Source organism: Myxocyprinus asiaticus, chromosome 21 (genome assembly GCF_019703515.2).
Source record: "Myxocyprinus asiaticus isolate MX2 ecotype Aquarium Trade chromosome 21, UBuf_Myxa_2, whole genome shotgun sequence".
NCBI classification, from domain to species: Eukaryota; Metazoa; Chordata; class Actinopteri; order Cypriniformes; family Catostomidae; genus Myxocyprinus; species Myxocyprinus asiaticus.
In genome coordinates, this window is record NC_059364.1 from 29,366,144 (window position 1) to 29,388,809 (window position 22,666).

At 37.1% G+C, this 22,666-nt stretch overlaps 1 protein-coding gene across 1 annotated transcript in view; it reads left to right on the top strand.

Annotated features, from left to right (window-relative positions):
• LOC127412126 (leucine-rich PPR motif-containing protein, mitochondrial-like) overlaps positions 1-22,666 on the top strand; it is an 83,677-nt gene that overhangs the window by 11,511 nt on the left and 49,500 nt on the right. Inside the window, exons 12-22 of the mRNA XM_051648232.1 lie at positions 6,067-6,185; positions 6,262-6,355; positions 8,844-8,913; positions 11,179-11,206; positions 11,313-11,370; positions 12,677-12,783; positions 14,747-14,824; positions 15,136-15,198; positions 15,285-15,398; positions 16,440-16,570; positions 16,724-16,809. Coding sequence (XP_051504192.1) covers positions 6,067-6,185; positions 6,262-6,355; positions 8,844-8,913; positions 11,179-11,206; positions 11,313-11,370; positions 12,677-12,783; positions 14,747-14,824; positions 15,136-15,198; positions 15,285-15,398; positions 16,440-16,570; positions 16,724-16,809 — 948 coding nt within the window. The remainder of the gene's footprint in view (positions 1-6,066; positions 6,186-6,261; positions 6,356-8,843; positions 8,914-11,178; positions 11,207-11,312; positions 11,371-12,676; positions 12,784-14,746; positions 14,825-15,135; positions 15,199-15,284; positions 15,399-16,439; positions 16,571-16,723; positions 16,810-22,666) is intronic.

Consider the following 22,666-nt stretch of genomic DNA (forward strand, 5'->3'; position numbering starts at 1 on the left):
TTGAGATTGATTACGTTGTGATTTTGAGGGGTGCATTGATTATCAGAGACATCTCATATCAACCAAACTGATACATGCTGCAATGCTATCATTACGATAATCAGAAGAGTGTAATTAACCATGTTTTGAATGCCTGTCTCTGCAAAACATTTGCTAAATACGTTTTATCATTTAATGTAAGAACTTTGACTCATTAATGGATATTATTTAATAAAAGTGAATGTTTGTCATTGACTGTAAACCTCTCTGCCCTGCGTGATGTAACACACACCTGCATCGCGACGAAATTAATGAAGATTTTCACATGAGTTTCCAAGCTAGATGTCTGATATAAAGTGTCATTCCGTTGCACTTTCCCCAGCTGAAAGGTGGAAATTCAGACTCTCCTAGTTGAACGGAACGCTTCATGAATCATCACAGCAACAACAATACAGAGCATCGCGGCTTTCCCCACAGGAGCGAACATTTGGACACACATCAGGCGCGTGTAGCAGTGGACTCAACACGCTGAAGCAATGCATATACAGCAGGCGAGTGTTTCAAACAGCTAGACAGAGTGCAGCTAAATGGAACAGAATGCAGCATCTTCAAAACTGAACTTCAACTTAACACGCATATTAAAAACGCGATGGTTATGGGTCTCTTTTTAAATAAATCGCAATTTGAAAATAGACGGTTCAGACAGTTACTAAACAAACTGGTGCGCACTTACTAAGATTATTACGTAACCTGAAGGAAGAACGGATAGATTCGCTGCTATTGGAGTTAGCAGCGAATCTTCACATAATGACAAAATATGATGCATTGTATTTTGATTATGCAATTTTGATTATGCAATCTTTTGTACATTTGGTAATGTGTTATTTTATAACAGCCTATAATAATGAATAGACGATACACTGGAACAACAAGAAGCAATGCAGCAGCCAAAGACGTTTGTCAGACATTTTATTATATATTCAGTTATGCACATGTCTTTGCCCCTCGAGTACTCGACGAGTACGAGTAATTAGTCTGAGTACTCAAGTAGACAAAATGACCAAAATGCCCATCCCTACCGGTGACAGATGATTTTGTCCCATTTGCTGAAATTCAGAGTAACCATTGTGTGAAAATTCAGTAACTACAAAATCCACATCAAAATAATTCAAGCCATTTTTCTCAGTTTCAAAGTTAGTTAATGAGTATGGCCTTTGTAGGGTAGTAAAGGGTATTGATATTTTTACCAGTGAAACTATATGTGTAAAGTCATTTAGGGAATACAGGAATTTGGATGGATGGATGGATGGAAAGTAATGCCATGTAAGCACCAAAGGTTATTTTCATGGCAAACAGAGTAGTTAAAAGCGCAATGACAAACAATAAACAACAAACTATCACAGCACTGTAAAAAAATTTATATAAAAGAGATGTAAGACATGAGGAGACAGACAGCATCACTCATCGACACCGAATTAACAACAGGGGAAACAGAAGCACATGTCCCACAAAACACTGTATCCAGCTATGAATCATGATCACGTACGGTACTATCAGCTAATATTGGCCGCATAATCAATGGGACCCGGCGCAACAGAGTGTAGCGCAGGATGATGTGTGTGCGGGAGAAAGAAATGACTCGCGGGACTCCCGCAAAATATAAATATCTAAATAACAAAATAGATGTTCCTCAAATTTATTTTATGTATTTAAGGTACAGAGTGTTATTTGTGTTATTCGTCACATAATTCATACAAATTATTCCTTGTGCTCCATGCGGTGGAAAGTACTATGGATGTTAACGCTTTATTAAAGAAATGTACAAAGAAAACTTTGAAACCAACCAAAGGTCAATCAGATATTTGGCAATGTTAGAGTGATAACAAACGTTTTTTTTTCTCTCCCTCTCTTTCCATTGTTTTTTTTTTTTTTTTTTTTTTTTTTTTTTTTTTTGGGGTGGGAATTGTAAAAAAAAAAGCCTGATACCAGAGCAGGACAGAATCTTAGGGGACCGGGACTGAAAAATTTGAGCAGACCACTACCTGCAGGCTTGCGGGTGGGAGCGGGACAGAATCTCGCAGGAGCGGGTCTGAAAATCCTTCCCGCGCAGACTTTTACTTTATAATTCAGGTACAGTATTTCACGAATACCCGCAACATGATTTTGGGGAGCTGATGTGGAGGGAGAGGGAGTCAGGGAGATATTTGATAAGAGGGAGCCTGTGGTGCATTAACAGCAGCCACATGGTCACTGCACACTGAGACAGCACCAGGCTTCTTTATGGGCATTAAAATCCTATGCATTGTACAAAAATATCTCTTATTACCATTCTCGCTCATGTGATGTCTCGGACTCTCTGGTTTGCAGCAGCCGCTTCTTAGTGTGTCGTTGCTTTCGGCCAATGACAAAAATAGAAAAACACTACACATTTCCTGTGCTGTTTTGTGATTGGTTGGGCAGTCTACAGCCCACCCTTAATGTTTGCAACACACAGCCTGCCCCCATATTGCTTTTAACCAATGCACGAATTGGATTTTTTTATTATTTTTATTTAAAACCATGTTTCCAAAATGTTTGATTGGGTGGGCAAGACTCACGTTTGGGTGGGCTCAGCCCACCCCTGCCCATACCTACATTTGGCCCCATCTGGAAGTCGCCTAAGAATTAATTGAACCGGATTGGTTCCATTAAAGCCCACTCGCATACTTTCTTTGAACTGAGAGGAAATGGTGAATCAGTGAGCAATGTAACTGGCTATCCATTTTCCATCCCCATTCACATGCTACATATCGGACTGTGCTGTCTAAACTAACTTTTATGGCTGACAAATGGATCAATGGATTATTTAACAGGAAAACAGTTGTCCTTCTCTCATAAAAATGAAAGAATGAACAGACAGACGGCTCTCAGGCTTCATTGAGGAGAAAGAGTGTCTGGTTGGCTGTTTACATTTGCTTGAAAGCAAAGAGCTACTGAGTTGCAAGAAAGGATGAATGGAGAAGGATGCATAGTTGAGAATGAAATGGAGAGATGGATGGATGGATGGATGGCCTCCAGGTGCTTTACCTGGCTAATGCCCTCACACAGCGGTTGCCGGCAAAACCTGGTACCAGATGCTGGTTGTAATGGCAGATAAAAGCAGCTCTTATCTTTTATTCAGGTGCGTAGGTGTCCCCAAAGCATTGCGATACAGAGTGCTAAGGACCAAGGTGAAAAGTAAACAGAACACAAATCGCTGATTCACGTGTTCCCAAACACATACACAAACATTTGTTAGAGTATGTCGAGAGAGCCTATTCCATATGCATGTGATTGCTCCAGGCGAGAGTGCAAGGCCCTGCTGGAGAGCAGGGTAAAAGCCTAAATCCTCTGCCTGAAGATGGCTTTCCTTCAGGTTATGCCATAAGAACACAGATGTGATGAAATTCTAATTAGTTGTGTGTTTATTTACTTTATAATTCAGTTCAAGTCTGGGTTCTATGTATTGTACACAGTTTGGGGCTTTTAATCACGTTTGCTGGTTTTAAAATTTAAAGAGTGTAATCCTGATGTAAAGATGGATTGTTGTTCCCACGTAATGAGAGAAATTTCTCCTATTCTTTTTTTTTTTTCAGATATACATTTAACACTCTACATAAACCATATATTTGAGGTAGTTATGCAAAATTTGCATGCTTTTAGAGTCATTGTTGGGCATTCAGATTTCAGTGAGACAGTTTTAGCAGTGTCTGTAAGACTTAATGTTTGGGAAATCAAGCAGAGCGGTTGAATAGCCTCAATAGAGAAAGTGTTCTTGTTCTATTGGCCTTCATGTTCCAAATGCATCATCAGAAATTTGCTGTGCAGTCTTAGGGCATTCTTAGACCTGTAGCTCGTTTGATTTGTTCCTGAAACGGGCTAAAATGTCAATGTTGAAATTTTTCCTTGGTTCGCTTTTACAAGGCAACATTTCAAAACGGACCGAAAATTTGTTAGTAATAGTCACATTTGTGCAAACTGTCCCCTCATTTGTCAGAATATTTGTGTTCTGTTCTGGGATTTGTCTGATACCTCGATATACCGGTTAAAATGATATACCCGTAGTAAAGGTGTCAACCGGTAAAACAATTTCAGTATAGTTTGTCACATTTAGAAGAAGAAGAATCAGAATCAGAATGAGCTTTATTGCCAAGTATGCATATATATATATATATATATATATATATATATATATATATATATATATATATATATATATATATATACATACATACACACATACACATAGTGCAAATCTAAATATGTGTTGGATAATATAAAAATACTAAGCTGTGTATTGCACATTAATTATTACTCAATGGGGCAGTTTTAACTGTTCATGAGATGGATAGCCTGAGGGAAAAAACTGTTCCTGTGCCTGACGGTTCTGGTGCTCAGAGCTCTGAAGCGTCGGCCAGAAGGCAACAGTTCAAAAAGGTAGTGGACAGGGTGAGTGGGGTCCAGAGTGATTTTTCCAGCCTTTTTCCTCACTCTGGAAGTGTATAGTTCTTGAAGGGAGGGCAGGGGGCAACCAATAATCCTCTCAGCAGTCCGAACTGTCCTTTGTAGTCTTCTGATATCCGATTTTCGTAAACCAGGCAGATATTGAAGTGCAGAGGACAGACTTGGTGACTGCTGAGTATAACTGTATCAGCAGCACCTGTGGCAGGTTGAACTTCCTCAACTGGCGAAGGAAGTACAACCTCTGCTGGGCCTTTTTCACAATGGAGTCAATGTGGGTCTCCCACTTCAGGTCCTGTGAGATTGTAGTGCCCAGGAACCTGAATGACTCCACTGCTGCCACAGTGCTGTTTAGAATGGTGAGGGGGGACAGTGTTGGGGTGTTCCTCCTAAAGTCCACAATCATCTCCACCTTTTTGAGCATCATCCACAGACCTGTTTGCTCGATAAGCAAATTGAAGGGGATCTAGAAAGGGTCCAGTGATGTCCTTCAGGTGGGCCAACACCACTCTTTCAAATGACTTCATGACCACAGACGTCAGGGCGACAGGTCTGTAGTCATTAAGTCATGTGATTTTTGGTTTCTTTGGGATGGGGATGATAGTGGAGTGTTTGAAGCAGCATGGGACTTCACACTGCTCCAGTGATCTATTGAAGATCTGTGTGAAGATGGGGGCCAGCTGGTTAGCACAGGATTTAAGACATGCACGTGAAACGCCGTCTGGGCCCTGTGCTTTCCTTATCCTTTGTTTTCGAAAGACATGGCACACATCATCTTCACAGATCTTAACTGCATTTATACACTAAGATTAGCTTCAGGAATGATTACCATTTTTAAATGTGTTAAAAGTTATATCAAAAAGTCATCAAAAAGTTTTCCAGTATTTAATGGAAGACTAATTTGATCCCCTTTTAATTATGAATTACAATGCAAGCCTGACCTACAGATTTTTTTCTCCAAAGATCCATCAGGTATGCTCATGGTTATCTTAGGGATATTGTATGATTTGTTGGTCTGTTGGGTCAGATTGCATTCTTCCCACAAGGGAACCATTCCAGAGTTAATTTGAAATCGTACCGAGACCATGCCGATTGCCATGCAGGTTCTGAAACAAATGCTCCAGATGAGCCAGGTGTAAAAACGCCCTTAACCATCTATGGTAGGACTTTCCTACACGGATTTTAAAAACTGGCATTTCTAGGCATGTTAAAGTTATGGACATTTTTGTAGTCAATATTCATTTTTCTAGTTGTGCTCAGTTTCAAAATATTTAATTTGATAGAAATTGCCTCTATAATTTAGAAATCATAAACAACATGGAAAAATAATGGAATAGTCATGGAAATTCATATGTCAAAAGGTGCGGGAACCCTACCACTAGTAAGTATAAATAAAATTTTGCTGTGTGCTCAAGCAAAGCCTAACAACGTTAATTTTGTTGTTCATGGTGCATCCATATATTGTAATGTGAATCTTTTAGAGAATGGCTTTTAGGATTTTTTCTTTTTTACTCTTTGGATGCAGGCAGCTATTTACTGTATGTCTTTAATGTTACATTTTAAGGTGCTAATGCTAGACTAAAGCACTTTTTTTTGTTTTGTTTTTAGGTATTCTGGAAACTCTGAGAGGCATGCAAGAGCTGGATGTCCCTGCAGATGTTGATACCTATTCTACCTACATCCTGCCCTGCTTCCCATCAGTAGACAGTGCCCGCACAGCTCTTAAGGTAATTTTACTGTGCATGTGTTTTTTGTTCATGTAATTGTTCTAAAACACTCTCTAACTTGGCTTGATAATTGCAGGAGGCTGGCTGTGACGTGAACATGGATAGCTTGATTGCAGCAGAGTTGCGAAGCGAAGCATCACGTGGAAATCTTGCAGGCCTGCTCTCTCTGAGTAAGCATTAATGTCGGTCAAAACGACCTTCTCTCCCTTTCACTCTATCTGTTTTCCTCACTTATATATATATATATATATATACAGTATATATATATATATATATATATACACACACACACACACACTACCGGTCAAAAGTTTTGAAACACTTGACTGAAATGTTTCTCATGATCTTAAAAATCTTTTGATCTGAAGGTGTATGTTTAAATGTTTGAAATTAGTTTTGTAGACAAAAATATAATTATGCCACCATATTAATTTATTTCACTATAAAACTAAAATGTAATTTAAAAAAAAAAAGTTTTTGAAATTGATGACTTGGACCAAATAATAAAGAAAAGCAGCCAATAAGTGTCCAACATAGATGGGAACTCCTTCAATACTGTTTAAAAAGCATCCCAGGGTGATACCTCAAGAAGTTGGTTGAGAAAATGTCAAGAGTACATGTCTGTAAATTCTAGGCAAAGGGTGAGTACTTTGAAGATGCTAAAATATAACACAGTTTTGATTTATTTTGGATTTTGTTTAGTCACAACGTAATTCCCATAGTTCCATTTATGTTATTCCATAGTTTTGATGACTTTACTATTATTCTAAAATATGAATAAAAAAAAATGAAAATAAAGAATAAGTGTTTCAAAACTTTTGACTGGTAGTGTGTGTGTGTGTGTATGTATGCATGTATGTGTGTGTGTATATATATATATATATATATATATATATATATATATATATATATATATATATATATATATATACATATATACATTTTTTCATGTTTAGACAAACTCAGCAATGGAGAGACTCCAGTTTAGATGTACCCTGTATGATAGCGCTCATCGCTAATTGCCCCCATCAGGGCTACATATACGCAGCGACACAAACAAGCACACTATCTATTAAGCGGCTACATGCCCATTAGGCCTTTTAAGTGATTAGCGAGTGAATATATAAGAATCAAGGGAACGAAGCATCTCTGACAGAGGTGAATTGGGACAAATGCTGTTGAATTATGGATGGTACCTTCTCCACTTTACAGTTATGACCCCTGCTGTCTCTCTCTTTCCTCTCTCCATCTGTTAATCCTCCGAGTCTGTTCATGTCACTGGGAGTAGTGTTTAATCCACTCAGATTTCAGATCAGACAGTACTCACAGAGATTAGATTTGAGGTGATGTGCAATTCTTGCAGTAAACTCGAATTACGAATTAGGGGATGTATAAAAAGGGATGTATTTCTTAAAAGAGGAAGTTGGGGCGGGTCATATTGGAGGGGTCATAGCCAATAGGCATTAGTAATGTCACAGTCATTAAATGGATAGTTCACCCAAAAATGAAAATTACCTCATAATTTACTCATCCTCATGCCATCCCAGATGTGTATGACTTTCTTGTGATGAACACCAGACCTTTGAAGCTCCAAAATTCACATAAAGGCAGCATAAAAGTAATCTAGACTCCAGTGGTTAAATCCATTTCTTCAGAAGTGATATGATACGTGTGGGTGAGGAACAGATCAATATTTAAGTCCTTTTTTTTTTACTATAAATCTCCACTCTCACTTTCACATTCTTCTTTTGTTTATAGGAATTCGCATTATATGTGCATATTGCCACCTACTGGCCAAGGAGGAGAATTTATAGTAAAAAATGACTTTAATATTGATCTGTTTCTTACTCACACCTATCACATCGCTTCTGATGATATGGATTTAAGCACTGGAGTCATATGGATTACTTTTGTTCTGCCTTAATATGCATTTTGGATCTTCAAAGTTCTGGCCAACATTCACTTGCATTTTATGGACCTACAGAGCTGAGAAATTCTGCTAAATATCTTTGTGTTATGCGGAAGAAAGTTATACACATCTGAGATGGCATGAGGGTGAGTTTGGCATGATGGCATGAAATGATGAGAGAATTTTGGGTAAACTACCCCTTTAATCAAGATTAAAGATTGCTACTGGCAATCCGTTTTTCCTAAAGTTTCCTCGGCCCATTTTTCCTCAAGTTATACTGATTCACCAATATATCTGCTAAAAGATCATTTGAACTTTTAGTAGTACACTATTATATTGAAGGGCTTCACAGCTAATAAGCGTGGACTAAAAGCGTGGACACACAATTCCCATTTTATTTTCATGGGGTCTTTAAGATATTATGTATTTAGCAACTGATGAAGTGTGAATTACACCGATACACAGAGGTTAGCCAATCATAACAGAGCTCATTTACTTATAAAAGCCTTAAAAGTGCAGTAGCCAAAACAGTCTGTTTAATTTTATATGTCAGAGAAAGGGTGGAAATTGACAAAATGATAAAATGCTACAAAAATATAGAATATGGCCCCTTTAAAACATAAGAGATTTTTGTTTGCCCTCATACCTTATTACAGATTTCTTGGCTTGTAATGAAGCTGGATAAACAATTTGAAATATGTTTTCCTTTGTTGTGGCATACAGTCATATATTCCTATGACTCCTTGCAGTGTCTTCATCCACTCTCCCAGCCATTGACCTCAGTGCTTTCAGAGCCAGTCTTCTCTTTGGATTCAGAGGGTAAGTAAGTACCATGAGTTTCAGCTTGTGTGTGTGGTAGTGAAATTTTCCGCCTTTTGGCTTGACAGTCACTCGTTTCTCACCTCATGCATATGGACGCATTTGACTTCAGGCTGTAGCCAAATTTTCCCAAGCACGGGAAAAATGCATATAGAGTTTGTGTTTGTCCTCTGTCTTCTGTGTTGCTTTGGGCTCCACTGGTTCTCTTTGTCATGCTGAAAGACTACTAACTATCCTGCCTCTGGGAATACTGGGGCCTACTCAAGTACTCAAATTGGCTTTTTACCCTCAAGGCCATCTGTATCTGTAGCAGTGACATTTGTTTTATAGCTAATTCCTCCAGCCAATCACCCCTTTCCTTATTAGCGTTTTAAATTGAAACGGAGAGCCAGTTTCGTTTTTTTTTTTTTTTTTTTTTTAATACTGTATCTGAATGCAATTCTTGACTTTTGGGTCCATTAACGATTGTTGAATGTGCATTCTTCTATAGATGCGGACAGAACACCACACTAAAATACTCTGACATTGTTTCCTGTACTTCTATCCAGTGGAGCCCCTACTGAATCTATGACATAAAACATATAAAGCGACCAGTCTATTCTGATTTATTTATTCCTAATGTGCATCTTTAACCAGTCAGTAACTACACTGATTTTAAGTGTCATCTTAACCCTTATAAAGCCTAACGTATCATATTTGATGCATGATTTTCTAAAGCCTCTACATCAACATTATCAAAAATTATTTTTTAATAATTATATTAAATTATAATTATTTATTTTTTTTTCTGAATATTATTTTATATGTCACAGGCTTTAAAGGATTAATGTATAGTTAGGAAAAATTATTGGATTGCATTTATGCCACCTCTCTGCCGCATTAAAGTCTGTGTAAACACCTTTTGCAAGAATTGTAATACATTTAATTCTGATTTGTTATATCTGTTCTGTTGAAACCTAAAATTAATTCATAATCTGGCACAGAATGCTGAGGGCAGTAAATGCAATAAGGATTACATTTTTGATTTCCAAATATTTATTCCATAAAAGAACTAAAAGAATCGTTAAGCAATTACAATCAATAAGAGAAATCGGAATCGAAAATGGCGTCAAAATCAAAGTCCTTATGACTAATCCCTATTACTCGCATGCACTCATAAGTCTGTCATGATATGCACTTTATCATTCCTTCTTCTTTATTGCATCAATCAGTGCAGTCACATATTAGCTCAAAATCAATCTCATACACAATAGTTACGGGCCGAGCTCTGTTTTTATCTCCGATCCAAACGCAGAGGCCGTAGGGCAGCAGACGCTGTGGTCCTCTGTATTTAGCAAAGCATTTAGATGTGAAAGCAGAGCAGAGAGGTTGCTGGCAGCGATGGATGTCAGGCTGGTAATTGGGGTTGTCAGAAGGGTAGAAGGAGTTGTCAGGGCCCTGTCTCCAAGACCTGGTCGCTCTTGTAATAGTCAAGGTCAGGAGGTAATATAATCATTAAACAATGTTTAATTTTTTCCCCCTCTTAATCTTCCTGCTGCCCGCCATCAACACGCCTTATCAGAACTGCATCATGATTTCATAATGTGTTGTATGTGTTAGAATGTGTTTGTGTATGTGTTTTTGGGCTCTTTATTCAAGAAAAGCACATTAGAGTTTAGCCATTTAAGAGGTACCATGCAGGTCCCGGGAATATAAATATCATATAAAATTAATAAAATGTTATATCAATAAATAATATGTATATTAATAAAATATTAATCTAAAGCTTTGTCTTTGAAAAGATACATGTAGAAAATGTAGTATTAGAGTTTGTGGAAGTATTGTTTATTAGATGTATATAAGGGTTCACATGGTCATTGAAAACCTTGAAATATCATGGCATTAAAAAAATTAGAATTCCAGACCTGGAAGAGTCATGAAATGGATCAAATTTTTAAACATTCATGGGAAATTATGTAGTCAATATAAATTTATATTTAAATTAACTTTTTTAGAAATTGCTCTTCCTGAGCACATTATGCAATTATTTAAAATTTGGATTCCTTGTCCAGTAATCACAAACAACTAGAAAGGTCATAGAAATTAATTGGTCTAAAGGTGTGGGAACCCTGGTATATATTCTTCTCACTAGTTAAATTAAGACCTGTCACACCAAATTAATAATTGCTCAAGAAATCACTGCATAGTAGATGCCAGATTGGAACATTCTGGGTTTTTTTTAAAACTGTATGAGAGTAATCTCCGATCCTCTACTGCCCCTTACAGGATTCAAGATGTGGAGCTTATGGCTAAGGTAAGAGCGATAAAGAGAGTGAAAAATACAATGGAACAATTTTTAAATATTTCTTCAGAAAACACTTAATTTAAAAAAAACATTTTTTTTTTGGTTTTTAATACAGATCACAGAAATTCTCTACAAAGACAGCCGATTCAATCGGGTTGACCCTGAAAGTTCAGGTATATTGTATGTTTGTATTGTTTTTGTATTGTTAAGTGTATTTGGACACTTAAACCAAACCTAATGTAAAAATGTCTTAGCATTTCTATATTAAAATATTAAACCAAAAAAATAAAAAACACAAACACACTTTTCAAGCAAAACATTTGGCAAAAAGAAGTCTGCTTGTTTTCAGATTATAAAACTGTACACAATCTGTTTAAAATGAAGACCGAGTATTTGGATATTTTCTGGTTATCAAGCTTAGTGTAGCATGTCCATAGTTAAGATCTGTTGGTTAAAAGGAATTTAAAATGGCAATTTGGACAATTTGAAGGGACATCATTTGTTTACAGATGGCACTTGGTTTTGTAGTACTTTATTTAATGCGGTGAATTTCATACATGTTTAAATGTGACATAAATTCCAAAAAATTTTTTTTTTAATATTTTATATTATATATTTTATGCATATTTTTGGGGGGCACAAAATGTGTAAAAAATAAAAAATAAAATAAATAAATATATTTGGTGCTATTAATGGTTACCATTTGTTTTCCAAACATTTTTAATCATGACTTAAAGTATGAAAGTTCCAGTAGTCTCTCAATAAAATAGATCATTAAACAAATTGGCATAATAATTATTATATAATACATGATATCCATACAATATGATGTCATACAGCAGGACACTGCTGTCATGTCAACTACCAACTGGTCTCCGCAAACTACTATATGACCAGAGCACTAGTGTATCTCTATTCCTGTATGGCTTCTGAGCTGGTCTCACTGATGCAGAATTATGACAGTATTGTGGTGTGTGAGTGTGTGCAGATCTGTGCGGCTGCTCTCATTGATGGAGTTTATCCTGACAGCCGTGCTCTGCATTAAGTGTATGTGTCTGATGCGGTCTGAATTGTAGCCATGTGCATGTTTGTGTGAGGGTGCTGACTGTGCTGAGTTAACAGAGCTTCTGCGAGTGTTTATCGTCTCGCTGCACTAGAGCGGGCCTCTGCACTGGTGTCCGAGCAGGTGATAGAGATGGAGACGGTCTCTCTGTCTCATCTCATCACCACGCGCAACACAAATGTGCGTGTGAGGCTGTCAGCTGCCAGCCACTGGTTAAAATAGACTTCAGTCAAGTTGGGGCCAGAGCTGCCTATGTCAGTATAACACACACATGCACAGTTTAAAGGCTTATTTGCAGGATTGCAATATTTTTGATCGTCTGATTCTACAGAATCTCTCTTTTGTGTGACTATGTGACTGTTAATATTGTTATAGAAAGGAAAAAGTATCAAATTGGCTTTTCTCTCCCTTTGCAGAAAATGTGGCCTACTTTCTCTACAATCTTATTGATGCCATGAGTGAAACAGAGGTGCAGTCCAAGGAAGAGAAGCTTAGGGAATACTTCAGCCTGCTCAAGAACATGGTACATTCATACACAAAAGCTCTGTCTGAAACCAAGTGAGCTGCCTGCCTACATAGGCAGCTGCCTTCTAAGGCATCTGAATTGCCAAGAAACCTACAATAATAAGTGACCGATTTGGAATGTTCTACGTAAGCAGCAATTTTGTGTGCCATACAAATAGCACACTACACAGGAGACTTGTCACGTAAAACAGAGTTTGATGTTAGCATGTTGCTTGGCTAAAAGCATAACTACATTCCGCACTCAAATGTTGGGTAAAATAATCTATTTTACATGTTTTACACTTAACAATTGATTATCGATAATTTTTTGGATTGATTTGAAATAAAGTTTATTTATAATCAATTAGGTCCCAAGCACTGAAAGTATGGAGGATATTGTTCTTCTAAGGATTGTTATTATTATTATTCTTTTCAAGGTTTTGGGGCACTTAACATGCTTAAAAACTTTTGCACTCACATCAGAGTTGTTGGACATTTGGCCTGGGCAAAAGGTCACACATGGGAGTGTAAGGCATGCTCTATAGTGCCAAGTTTTGACTAAAGTGGTGGGGTCAGTTTCAATTACAGTCACCAAACTTGGTACATATATTGTTCTTATCAAGCTGGACAATTTTCAAAATTACAGTCTTTAGCTCCGCCCAACAGGAAGTCGCCATTTTGGATTGAATTTTTTGTTTTTTTTATTTATTTTTTTTTTTGGGAAAATTGAAGGCCCTGAACTTTTTAATACTCCTCCTTGGGAGTTCATGTGACTGTCACCAAATTTATGCAACATTATGCCAAGACACTGAAGATGCTAAATTACGAACAGATTTTTGATATATTGAAAAGTGTTGCCATGGCGAGGCAATAAATGAATGGCAAAAATGAATATCTAAGTGTCTCATAACTTCTGTTGGCATTGTGTGATTTTGAAGTGAGCTCTATGTTTGGTAATGGGGGCTGATCTCATGGACTTGGCTATTGTGGGTCACGGTCATAGCGCCACTAACTGGCAGCAGGAAGTGTGGCATTTACAACAGACATTGAAATTGTCCTTTTATTTTTATCCGAAACCCTTCAAAAGTTTTTAGAATAATGTCAAGACACTAGGGATTCTTGATTTCGTAAAGTGTTGTCATGGCAACGGATCAAATTACATCATGTTGTAGTGTATTTGGGTGTATTTGACACACTCAAATGTTTAATCACGCTTATGACATGAATGTGGATATGGTGGGTCACGGTCATAGGGCCACCAGCTGGCAACAATAGATGCGACACTTCGAATAGACCTTGGAATTTCTTATTTTCTTATTTTCACCCGTCACATCAAGTTTACTCATACTAGTGTCAAATTTAGGGAGGTAAGGGGATTCTTGATATCTTACATGATATTTTCATAGCCACAAGTCAAATAACAATATTCTTTTTTGTACTGTTTAAGGGTATTCCAACACTTGCCATAATTACACATTTATTACATTTACCACACACATCAAAGTTGTTAACCATTATGTCTGAGCAGAAGGTAAGACATGGTGTCTTGTTTACTCGACCAAATGCATGTGTCCATCATGCATTGTTTTTCCGTAAGCCACTAGGTGGAAATGGACCCACGGTGCTTGGGCCCGTCATTGCTGCTTGCAGCTATATTTTCTCTTGCATCTGCTATTTGGATTTATTTTTTTCATTGAGCTGGTCACAGTGCATTCTGGTATTGCCTTCTTTGTGAAGAATTCATGTGGTGCTGCCTTAGAATTTGGCCAGCATATAAGGCAGCATAATAAAATGATGCATATAACGAATGTGCTTATGTTGCCTTTAAATTCCTTAACAATGACAATACTAAAGGAAACTTAAAGACCATTTTGTTGACTTTGCTGCTCTGCCCTCATGGCTGAAATTTTTTTTAATAATTCTGTATTTTAGTTGCTTCCATTTTCAAAACCCTTTCAACTTAATGACTTCTTTGCTTTCAGAATATCAACATACCTATGAATATCTTCAGAGGAATCAGGAACATTCTGGAGTCCTACCATGTTCCAGAGCTTATCAAGGTACTGTAATTTTATTTTTAGCGGTGTTTTCTAACACAAGGTCCCATACCACTTGTGCTGTGGACATGAATGTCAAATTATGTGGCTCGTTAGTGAGCTATTAATAAATCGATCAGATTTACGACTTCAACCAGCAAATGATAAAACAGGTAGAAACTTGGAGGTGGGCTCTTTTGAATTCAGCCAGTAAACAACAACCTAGCAACCCACCAGAACACTGGTTTTAATTCAGTTTTAATCTTGTGTTAATACTATTTTATTCAAGTCTGTAGTAGTAAAGTTAATAGAGCAGTTAAAATTTTATTTTCCAGGATGTCCTTGCTCTTGTGGATAGAAAAGAAAATGGGATGGTAACTGATGGGTCTCTGATTAAGGTACGTGTATTTGTATTAGTCTCTAACAAAGGTGCCCAACGTGTCAGCCGAGTTGTGTCAGTCAAATAACCCTCTTTTTTTTGCAGGGTCTAGAGGGGAGGATGGTGTTTCTGGAGAAAACCTTGGAAGAGTTGAAATCTGAGGGAAAGCCTGCTGATTCCATCCTCAAGAAAATAATTGCAATCCTGTGTACTGAGGAGGTATGGCCAGTTCTCATAAAAAAAAATGAAAAAAAAAAAAAAAATTAAAATTTTTTTTTTTAAATATATATATAGATATATGTATGTATGTATGTATTTTTTATAAGTGATAAGTGTTTTGGACTGGCTGGGTTTTATAATCATTTGCTCACCCTCATGCCATCCCAGATGTGTTTGATTTTCTTTATTCTGCTGAACACAAACAAAGATTTTTGAAGAATATCTCAGCTCTGTAGGTCCATACAATGCAAGTAAATGGTGGCCAGAACTTTGAAGGTCCAAAAAGCAAATAAAGGCAGCATAAAAAAATCATCCATGTGACTCCAGTGGTTAAACCCATATCTTCTGAAGAGATATTATAGGTGTGGGTGAGAAAAAGATCAATATTTAAGTCCTTTTTTTAAATATAATTTCTCCTCCCTGCTAAGTAGGTGGCGGTATGCACAAAGAATGCAAACCGCCAAAAACAACAGAAAAAGAATGTGAAAGTGAAAGTGGAGATTTATAGGAAAAAGTACTCATCTGTTTCTCACCCACACCTATCATATCGCTTCTGAAGACATGGATTTAACCACTGGAGTCATATGGATTACTTTTATGCTGTCTTAATATGCTTTTTGGACCTTCAAATGTCTCGCCACCATTCACTTGCATTGAATGGACAACAGAGCTGAGATATTTTTCTAAAAATCTTCATTTGTGTTATGCAGAAAAAAGTCAAACCCATCTGGGGTTGCATGAGGGTAAGTAAATAATAAGAGAATTTTCATTTATAGGTGTATTATCCCTTTAAATTGTTTCATATCGTGTACTATCTCTTGACAAGGCTATCAAGTTTGTGTACATTTGTTTTTAATTGATACAAGGAGAAACTGATACTTAACACTTATTTGGCCAAAAATTGGCCTATCACTAGTCATTTACGGCAAAATCCCATAAAAATGTGAGGAGAACCAGAATCTGTAAACTGTGTATAAAACTGTATATACTGTACATGTTTATAGATTATATTTTCATAACTCAGTCTGGCTCTCTCCTCAGAAACTGGAGAGAGCTCTTGAGCTTAAAGCTCAGTATGAACAGGATATGACTCCCGCCACATACGCCATGCTCATCAACCTATGTTGTCGCCATGACAATGCTGAGGAAGCCCTCAACCTTAAGAGGGAATTGTAAGTTTTAAGTACACTTTATGACACAGACATCCTTGTTCACTTTGTCGACATTCCGAAACATTCTCTGCATAAGGTAAGAAAAAGACTCAGACAGGTTAAAAATCACTTATCTGTGTTTACGCTTTCTTTTTTGTTGTTGTTGCATTTCAGGGCTCGCAAGGACTCTGAGGTAGCATTGGATGCTCAGAAGTATGTGGCCTTGGTTCGAGTGCTGACCAAACATGGCAAGCTGGAAGGTTTGTGGCCGTGTTCATGGTTCTTGTTATGTGAAAGCTTTAGGCCCAGTAGAAGTGATTGCAAATGCCTTCATGTTTTCACTATCCAGGATTATTGAAATTATCTACTGTAGTTTGTCACAAATAATGTAAGCCATCACATTAGGTGTGCTTCGCCTCGCATCTTAAGACACTTAGGACGTCAAGCTACCACTGAGAATTTTGTATTACTTATCCCGTTGCTATCAAAGGCTTGCTTAATTAGTCTCTCAAAGGCGACGGTTCAGAGTCAAACACAACTATGCGAGTGTGAATGTGTGCAAGAGTGAGGCCCAAGACACCTGTCTCTCCGATTGGGGACATTAATCAGCCATTATCTGAATTCCACGGTGGATTTCTCCAAGCTCACGTAAGACGCAATTTTTAATAAAAGTGTTTCCCCATTGCTTAGTGCACACAGTGATGGTAAAAATACACGCTCCATCTCTCTTTTCACGATGCATGTCACTCTTTGGCTGCCCCCTCCCTCTCGGTCAGACTCATCCTGTCACCGAGTGAGGGAAAATTACAGGACCGGCGGCACTTTAACAGAATTACCGAAATCTGTCCTGATACTAATGGCATATCATGTCGGCGAAAGTGCTAGAGTATTTCGCACACACAAGCACATTTGCATGTGAATTCAGGCGAAAGCATGTGATAAGGGAACTGCGTGTATGTGTGTGCGCATCCCTCAGAGTGAGCTGGCGGCCATTAGCCTGCTAGTGTGTGCAAGGACCTGTCATTCACATTAACACACCTCAACGCCCCAGCCTACCCACATCACTGCAGCAACCCGATCAGCTTGAAGATCATGACTCATGGCACCATCGCACACTGGCCGCCCTGGCTTTTAATGGCCTTGTTTTTGTTTTCTTTTTGTCCCTTGAAATCCTTTCCCCCTCCTCTAATTCCTTCCACCATCTTCTGAAGTTCTTGTGTTTGTTACGGAGTTCGTAAATGATGTTGCCGGTTCACAGGCTGGCGGAAGGCCCCGGAATGAGCCAGAGGACTGATGGGGTGTGTGATATTTGTTTACCACTTTGTGTGTGGTATCAGACAGTGGGCCGGGATGCTCTGCCCCTAGCTGTCCATTCTGGGCCCATTTTTCACCAGTAGCTGATTGAATGTGATTAGCGGTTATGTCAAGACGGAGGAGGTTGAGCTGTTGGTGTTTTCCGATATGGCTGAAGTTCAGTTTGGTTGCTGTTTGTTTCACAGTGATGTGTGAACTGTGCTCTTTATGACCAGAGAGTGATCTGAGGGGCTTCATTTGGGAATGAGGAAAAGTCTATCTTGCCCGTTCGTCTGTAAACCTAGGACAAAAAGTGTTCCTTTAAAGTCCTCTCTGAAAGTCCACAACGTCTCCTAGTATTGCAAAAAAAAAAAAAATGAATAGTTTGCACAGGTTAGACACATTGAGTTATGGTGTTCATGCAGGTGATAAAAGTTTGAATCTGGCTCGCAACATTTCCTGACCCCATTCCCCTCACCTCAAAACTCTGTTCCAACACCTAGTGAGCTAACTCGCTGTTTACTGCCCACATAGGCAGCTACCTTCTAAAGCAGCATAAATTATGTACTTCAAACACTCTTAGACTCGAGGATAAAATACAATGTATTAGACATGTTAATTATAAGTAAAAAGTACCATATATTTGAAGATTATGACAGAATATTCTAAAACAAACAAATTAGTACTGTCAGTAGATAAAAAAATTTATCACGATTAATTGCATAATTGTTTTTTGTACTTAATCGCAATTAATCACTTTTTAAAAGTGCTGACATGTTACACTATGTATACTTCTTTTCCTGTCAAAATGCATTAACATTTTCCAAACAAATCCTTCCACAGTATAAAGATAAAAATGCACTAAAATAGCACAAATTCAAGTAAAATAAAATGTTTCCCAAAGTCTAAGTGGGAGTTTGACTGATTGAAAGATCTAGTCTCACCATAGGTTTCATTTTCATTGCAATGGGCATTAAATCTCTTAAACTCTCATCCTCCATAATATTAATTAGCCAGCAGGTTAACTGTGTAAACTGTTATGTGTAAATCAGATTGTCATACTGCTATGTTGCTTTGAACTGCACCCAAGACTTTCACCCACTGTTGCATTTGTGTATATGTTTGAGTGATAATAAAGGGATTATTATTTTTATTTTTATTATTTTTTTAAACAATTTTTATTTGTTACAGCAATCGTGAAGCTTCATTCATAATTCTTGTCAGGGCATCAACACTGCTTTGAACACCACATGAAAAGCGCTTTCAGACAAAAACATCTCATTTTGCGTTTTGGTGATACTTGACATGCTTCTGTGGTAATTCAAATGCGCTTTACATAGGCTGAAAAATACTTCTACTACAAGTTCCATCTGGGCTTGTTTTGTACATCAAATAATGTTGAGAGCTCCTTTCTCCATCATTTTATCACTAGCCTAGTTTCCATCCACTTTTCGCGCTATTTTGTTATCGACAAAGTGAAAATGTGTAAAAAAAAATTTGACGTCTTCTGCCTGTTTCGATTCAAATAGCCTTTTTTCAATAAAAATGGTGTGCATGATGACATCATGCCTAAAAAAAACACTTTGTCGCATAAGTTTTGTTTTATCGCAAAATAAATCTGCCCTTTAGCCGCTTCCATACAGAAATGTGTGTTTATCGCCTCCCAGATGTCCCAAATTTTTTTTTTTTTTTTGGTAAAACTGGGAGAGTATTGAGACTAATCATTGAAATTAGCCAGCTTACTGTCATTTTAATTTCACAAATAAAAGCAATGAGAAGAGGAGGAATTGCAATCAAAAGGGAGCTGTTGCCCTTCTGATAGGACTGTAATATTGGTCCTATCGCAGTTTGCCACTGGTTCTGACCCGAAAGCGAATCATCATGGCCCTGTTCAAGCTGGCAACCTGCACCAAGTAGTGGGGGAAACTTTTGTCTTAGTATAAGGACCATCCATTGATGTGTATATGCTATGTGCACAGCTATTATAGAAAAACTGATGGGGTGTAATATCAGGGTTTATACATATATGATATATTCCTGATATTTAATAGGCTATTTTGAACAATCATCTAATCTAAAGCATTGCCATCACAACTGAATTATGTCCCGCATATTTGTCCAGCAACTTTTAATGACCAACTGAACTTGATTGTCATCTAAAATTAATTTTAGCGTCATAATGCAATTTACATTTTCTGAAGAAGCTCAGCAAATGCGATCTGAGGTAAAGATTAGAAGATTTAAAATATTTAAATGTTTTAAAATGTTCAAAAGCTCATTTTCTAAAAGTTAACTCTGCATTGGACAAATAGTTCTGATAGTTTATAGTCTTGAAGTGTAGAAAATGTCATTTAGCTGACTTTTTTCATCTACAGAACAGGGTAAGGCTAAATTAATTTTGTGTAAAAAAAGGCATATATAGGTCTAAAAATAAAATAAAAATTTGTTTGGTAATTAATTATTTTATTTAATGCTTTATTCATTTGGTAGGCTAATTTATTTAATTCATACAGGGAATTTTGCTGGCATTTTTTCAAAAGTAAACTAAACAATAATTTTATAGAATTGGGTTATATGTTAGTGTTACAATTTTTATTGTGTATTTATTTTTAATTTAAAACATCTTTGTGCACAGAAATGATATGTTTTTATGTATTTTGGTCTAATTCCATGACTGCTATCTATTATTTTGAATGGTGTGGAAAAGCAACTTTAATAAATAAACGGATGACTACTGTGATTAAATTAATCACAAACAGTGGCCATTCATTTGTTTTCCTTGCACTTGTCGATGTGCATGATACGAGATATTTGTGTTGGCACTCCTGGAAGTGTCATGTTTGCAGTGATCGGATCTTTATGCCGTTAAGATCAATCCATAATCACGTACAATAAATTGGCTTTCAAGGATGTATACCTTGTCGTCATGATTAACACAGGCTAACGATTGGGGAAAATTCTGTAATGTGACAATACATTTTTGCGTTAATGCCAATTTTCTTGACAAAAAGTGTTTCCAAACCTGTTTTTCATAACATTTGAAGTATCGACATAGTTTATGCGCTAGAGTTAATGACACTTGTGACACTTATGTTGACACTTGTGAAATTTTAGCGATAATTTGCATTTCCATCAGCTTTATTTTGATGCGCAAAAAATCCTTGGATGGAAACGTAGTTACTGACGTGGAAGCACTGTGTGTGTGTTGTGAAGTGTGTGTCAGTGTAATGACTCTGGGCGGACACAATACAAAGGTTCTGCCCTTCCAACCAGTGTTTATGCTGATTTATGCTGTATTAATGATAAATGTGTTAATCATGATTAAAGAAAAATGAACATGTTAAACTTTTTTAATTAAACGAATGCATTAACGTGTTAATTCTGACAGCTCTAAAACAAATATATAAGTTGATTGATAGCATAGAGACTGATTCGATTATGTCATTCACAATGCATTATGGGAGTGGGTGGTCATTGTTGACTGATTACCGTGATTCCTGCTTCCATGTAAACAGTGCCGTGTCTGATTGGTGGATCTCTCTTTAGGATTATGGGTAGTGTAGTTCTTTATTGGGAATTTGGCTATTAAAAATAGTAGAGGTAGAAAAAATAAGTACTGTAATTTTCAGTTTTTTAAGATCCATTTAGTCAGCCGAAAGGTCCTGTGACTTGTGGTCCAAAGTGACTTAATTTATACATAATTGGTGTCAGATGGTCAGTTACTGCACACCAAAACACATATGCTTACACAGATAAAAACATCAGTCACAGAGACAGTAGTAGTGTTTTTAAGTAGCCTATTCAGAGTATTTTGCCTGTACAAATTATTTTATGTAATCTGTTTAAATATTCTGTCCATCATAACATTATTATGCCAACAAACAGAATTGCTGGTACTCTAAGTCCTCTGTAACACGCAACCTCCTCACATCACTAGAAAAAAGCTTTTCATCACGCCTCTAGTAGAACAATTAGTTAGTGAACCAGACAATTAATGCTTAACAAATAGTGTTGCAAATGTCAGAAATATCCTTGATTGACAGATGTTAACATTAATGAGTAGAATACAACAAGTATTGTTTCACTCACAGACTAAAATGTGTTTATTATATTTACAAGCACACAGTAATACCTATGTTATAAACAGATGTGAATTATTTGACACTTCTTTTTATTTACGGGTGCAACTGATCTGTTTTTTTTTTTGTTTTGTTTTTTTGTCAGCAATGCAGTTTTGACCAGGTGCGACTTGCGTTCATGTGCGATTTTATTTCCGGAAAAAATGATAGAAGTCACATTTCACTTTATCACGTATCATTGCTTGACAATCTCGGATATCATAGTAGGTATGTCTTGAAAGGTTTATATGTTACTATTAAAAATATTTTTCTCTATGGAGAAATTGAATGGAGTTTTGAGTTCCTTGCCACAGTCACCTTCAGCTTGCTCACAGAAGTTCTAAATACAATTATGATTTAAAGGTGCAGTATGTAAGATTCAGAAACCCTTGTTTTTAATGACACCTGTGGCAGTTAATGAACTGCAGCCAGCTACCTGTTGCTCGCGCACACACTCCAAGGGACGCGAGTGAGCATCGACCAAAACAATGACGTAAAGTACAAAGAGGCTGAATGTGATTCACTGACATCATGCTAACAGATGAGGTAGCATAATTAAAATTACACAGTTATGACTGTTTTACTACAAACTTTGAGACTGCATATTATATTTGACTCTCCAGTGCTGGAACAGGGCTAAAACAAAGTGTGGATATAGGTCTGACTATGCGAGACTGTAGTTTGAAGTAATCACTTTTCTTTGCAT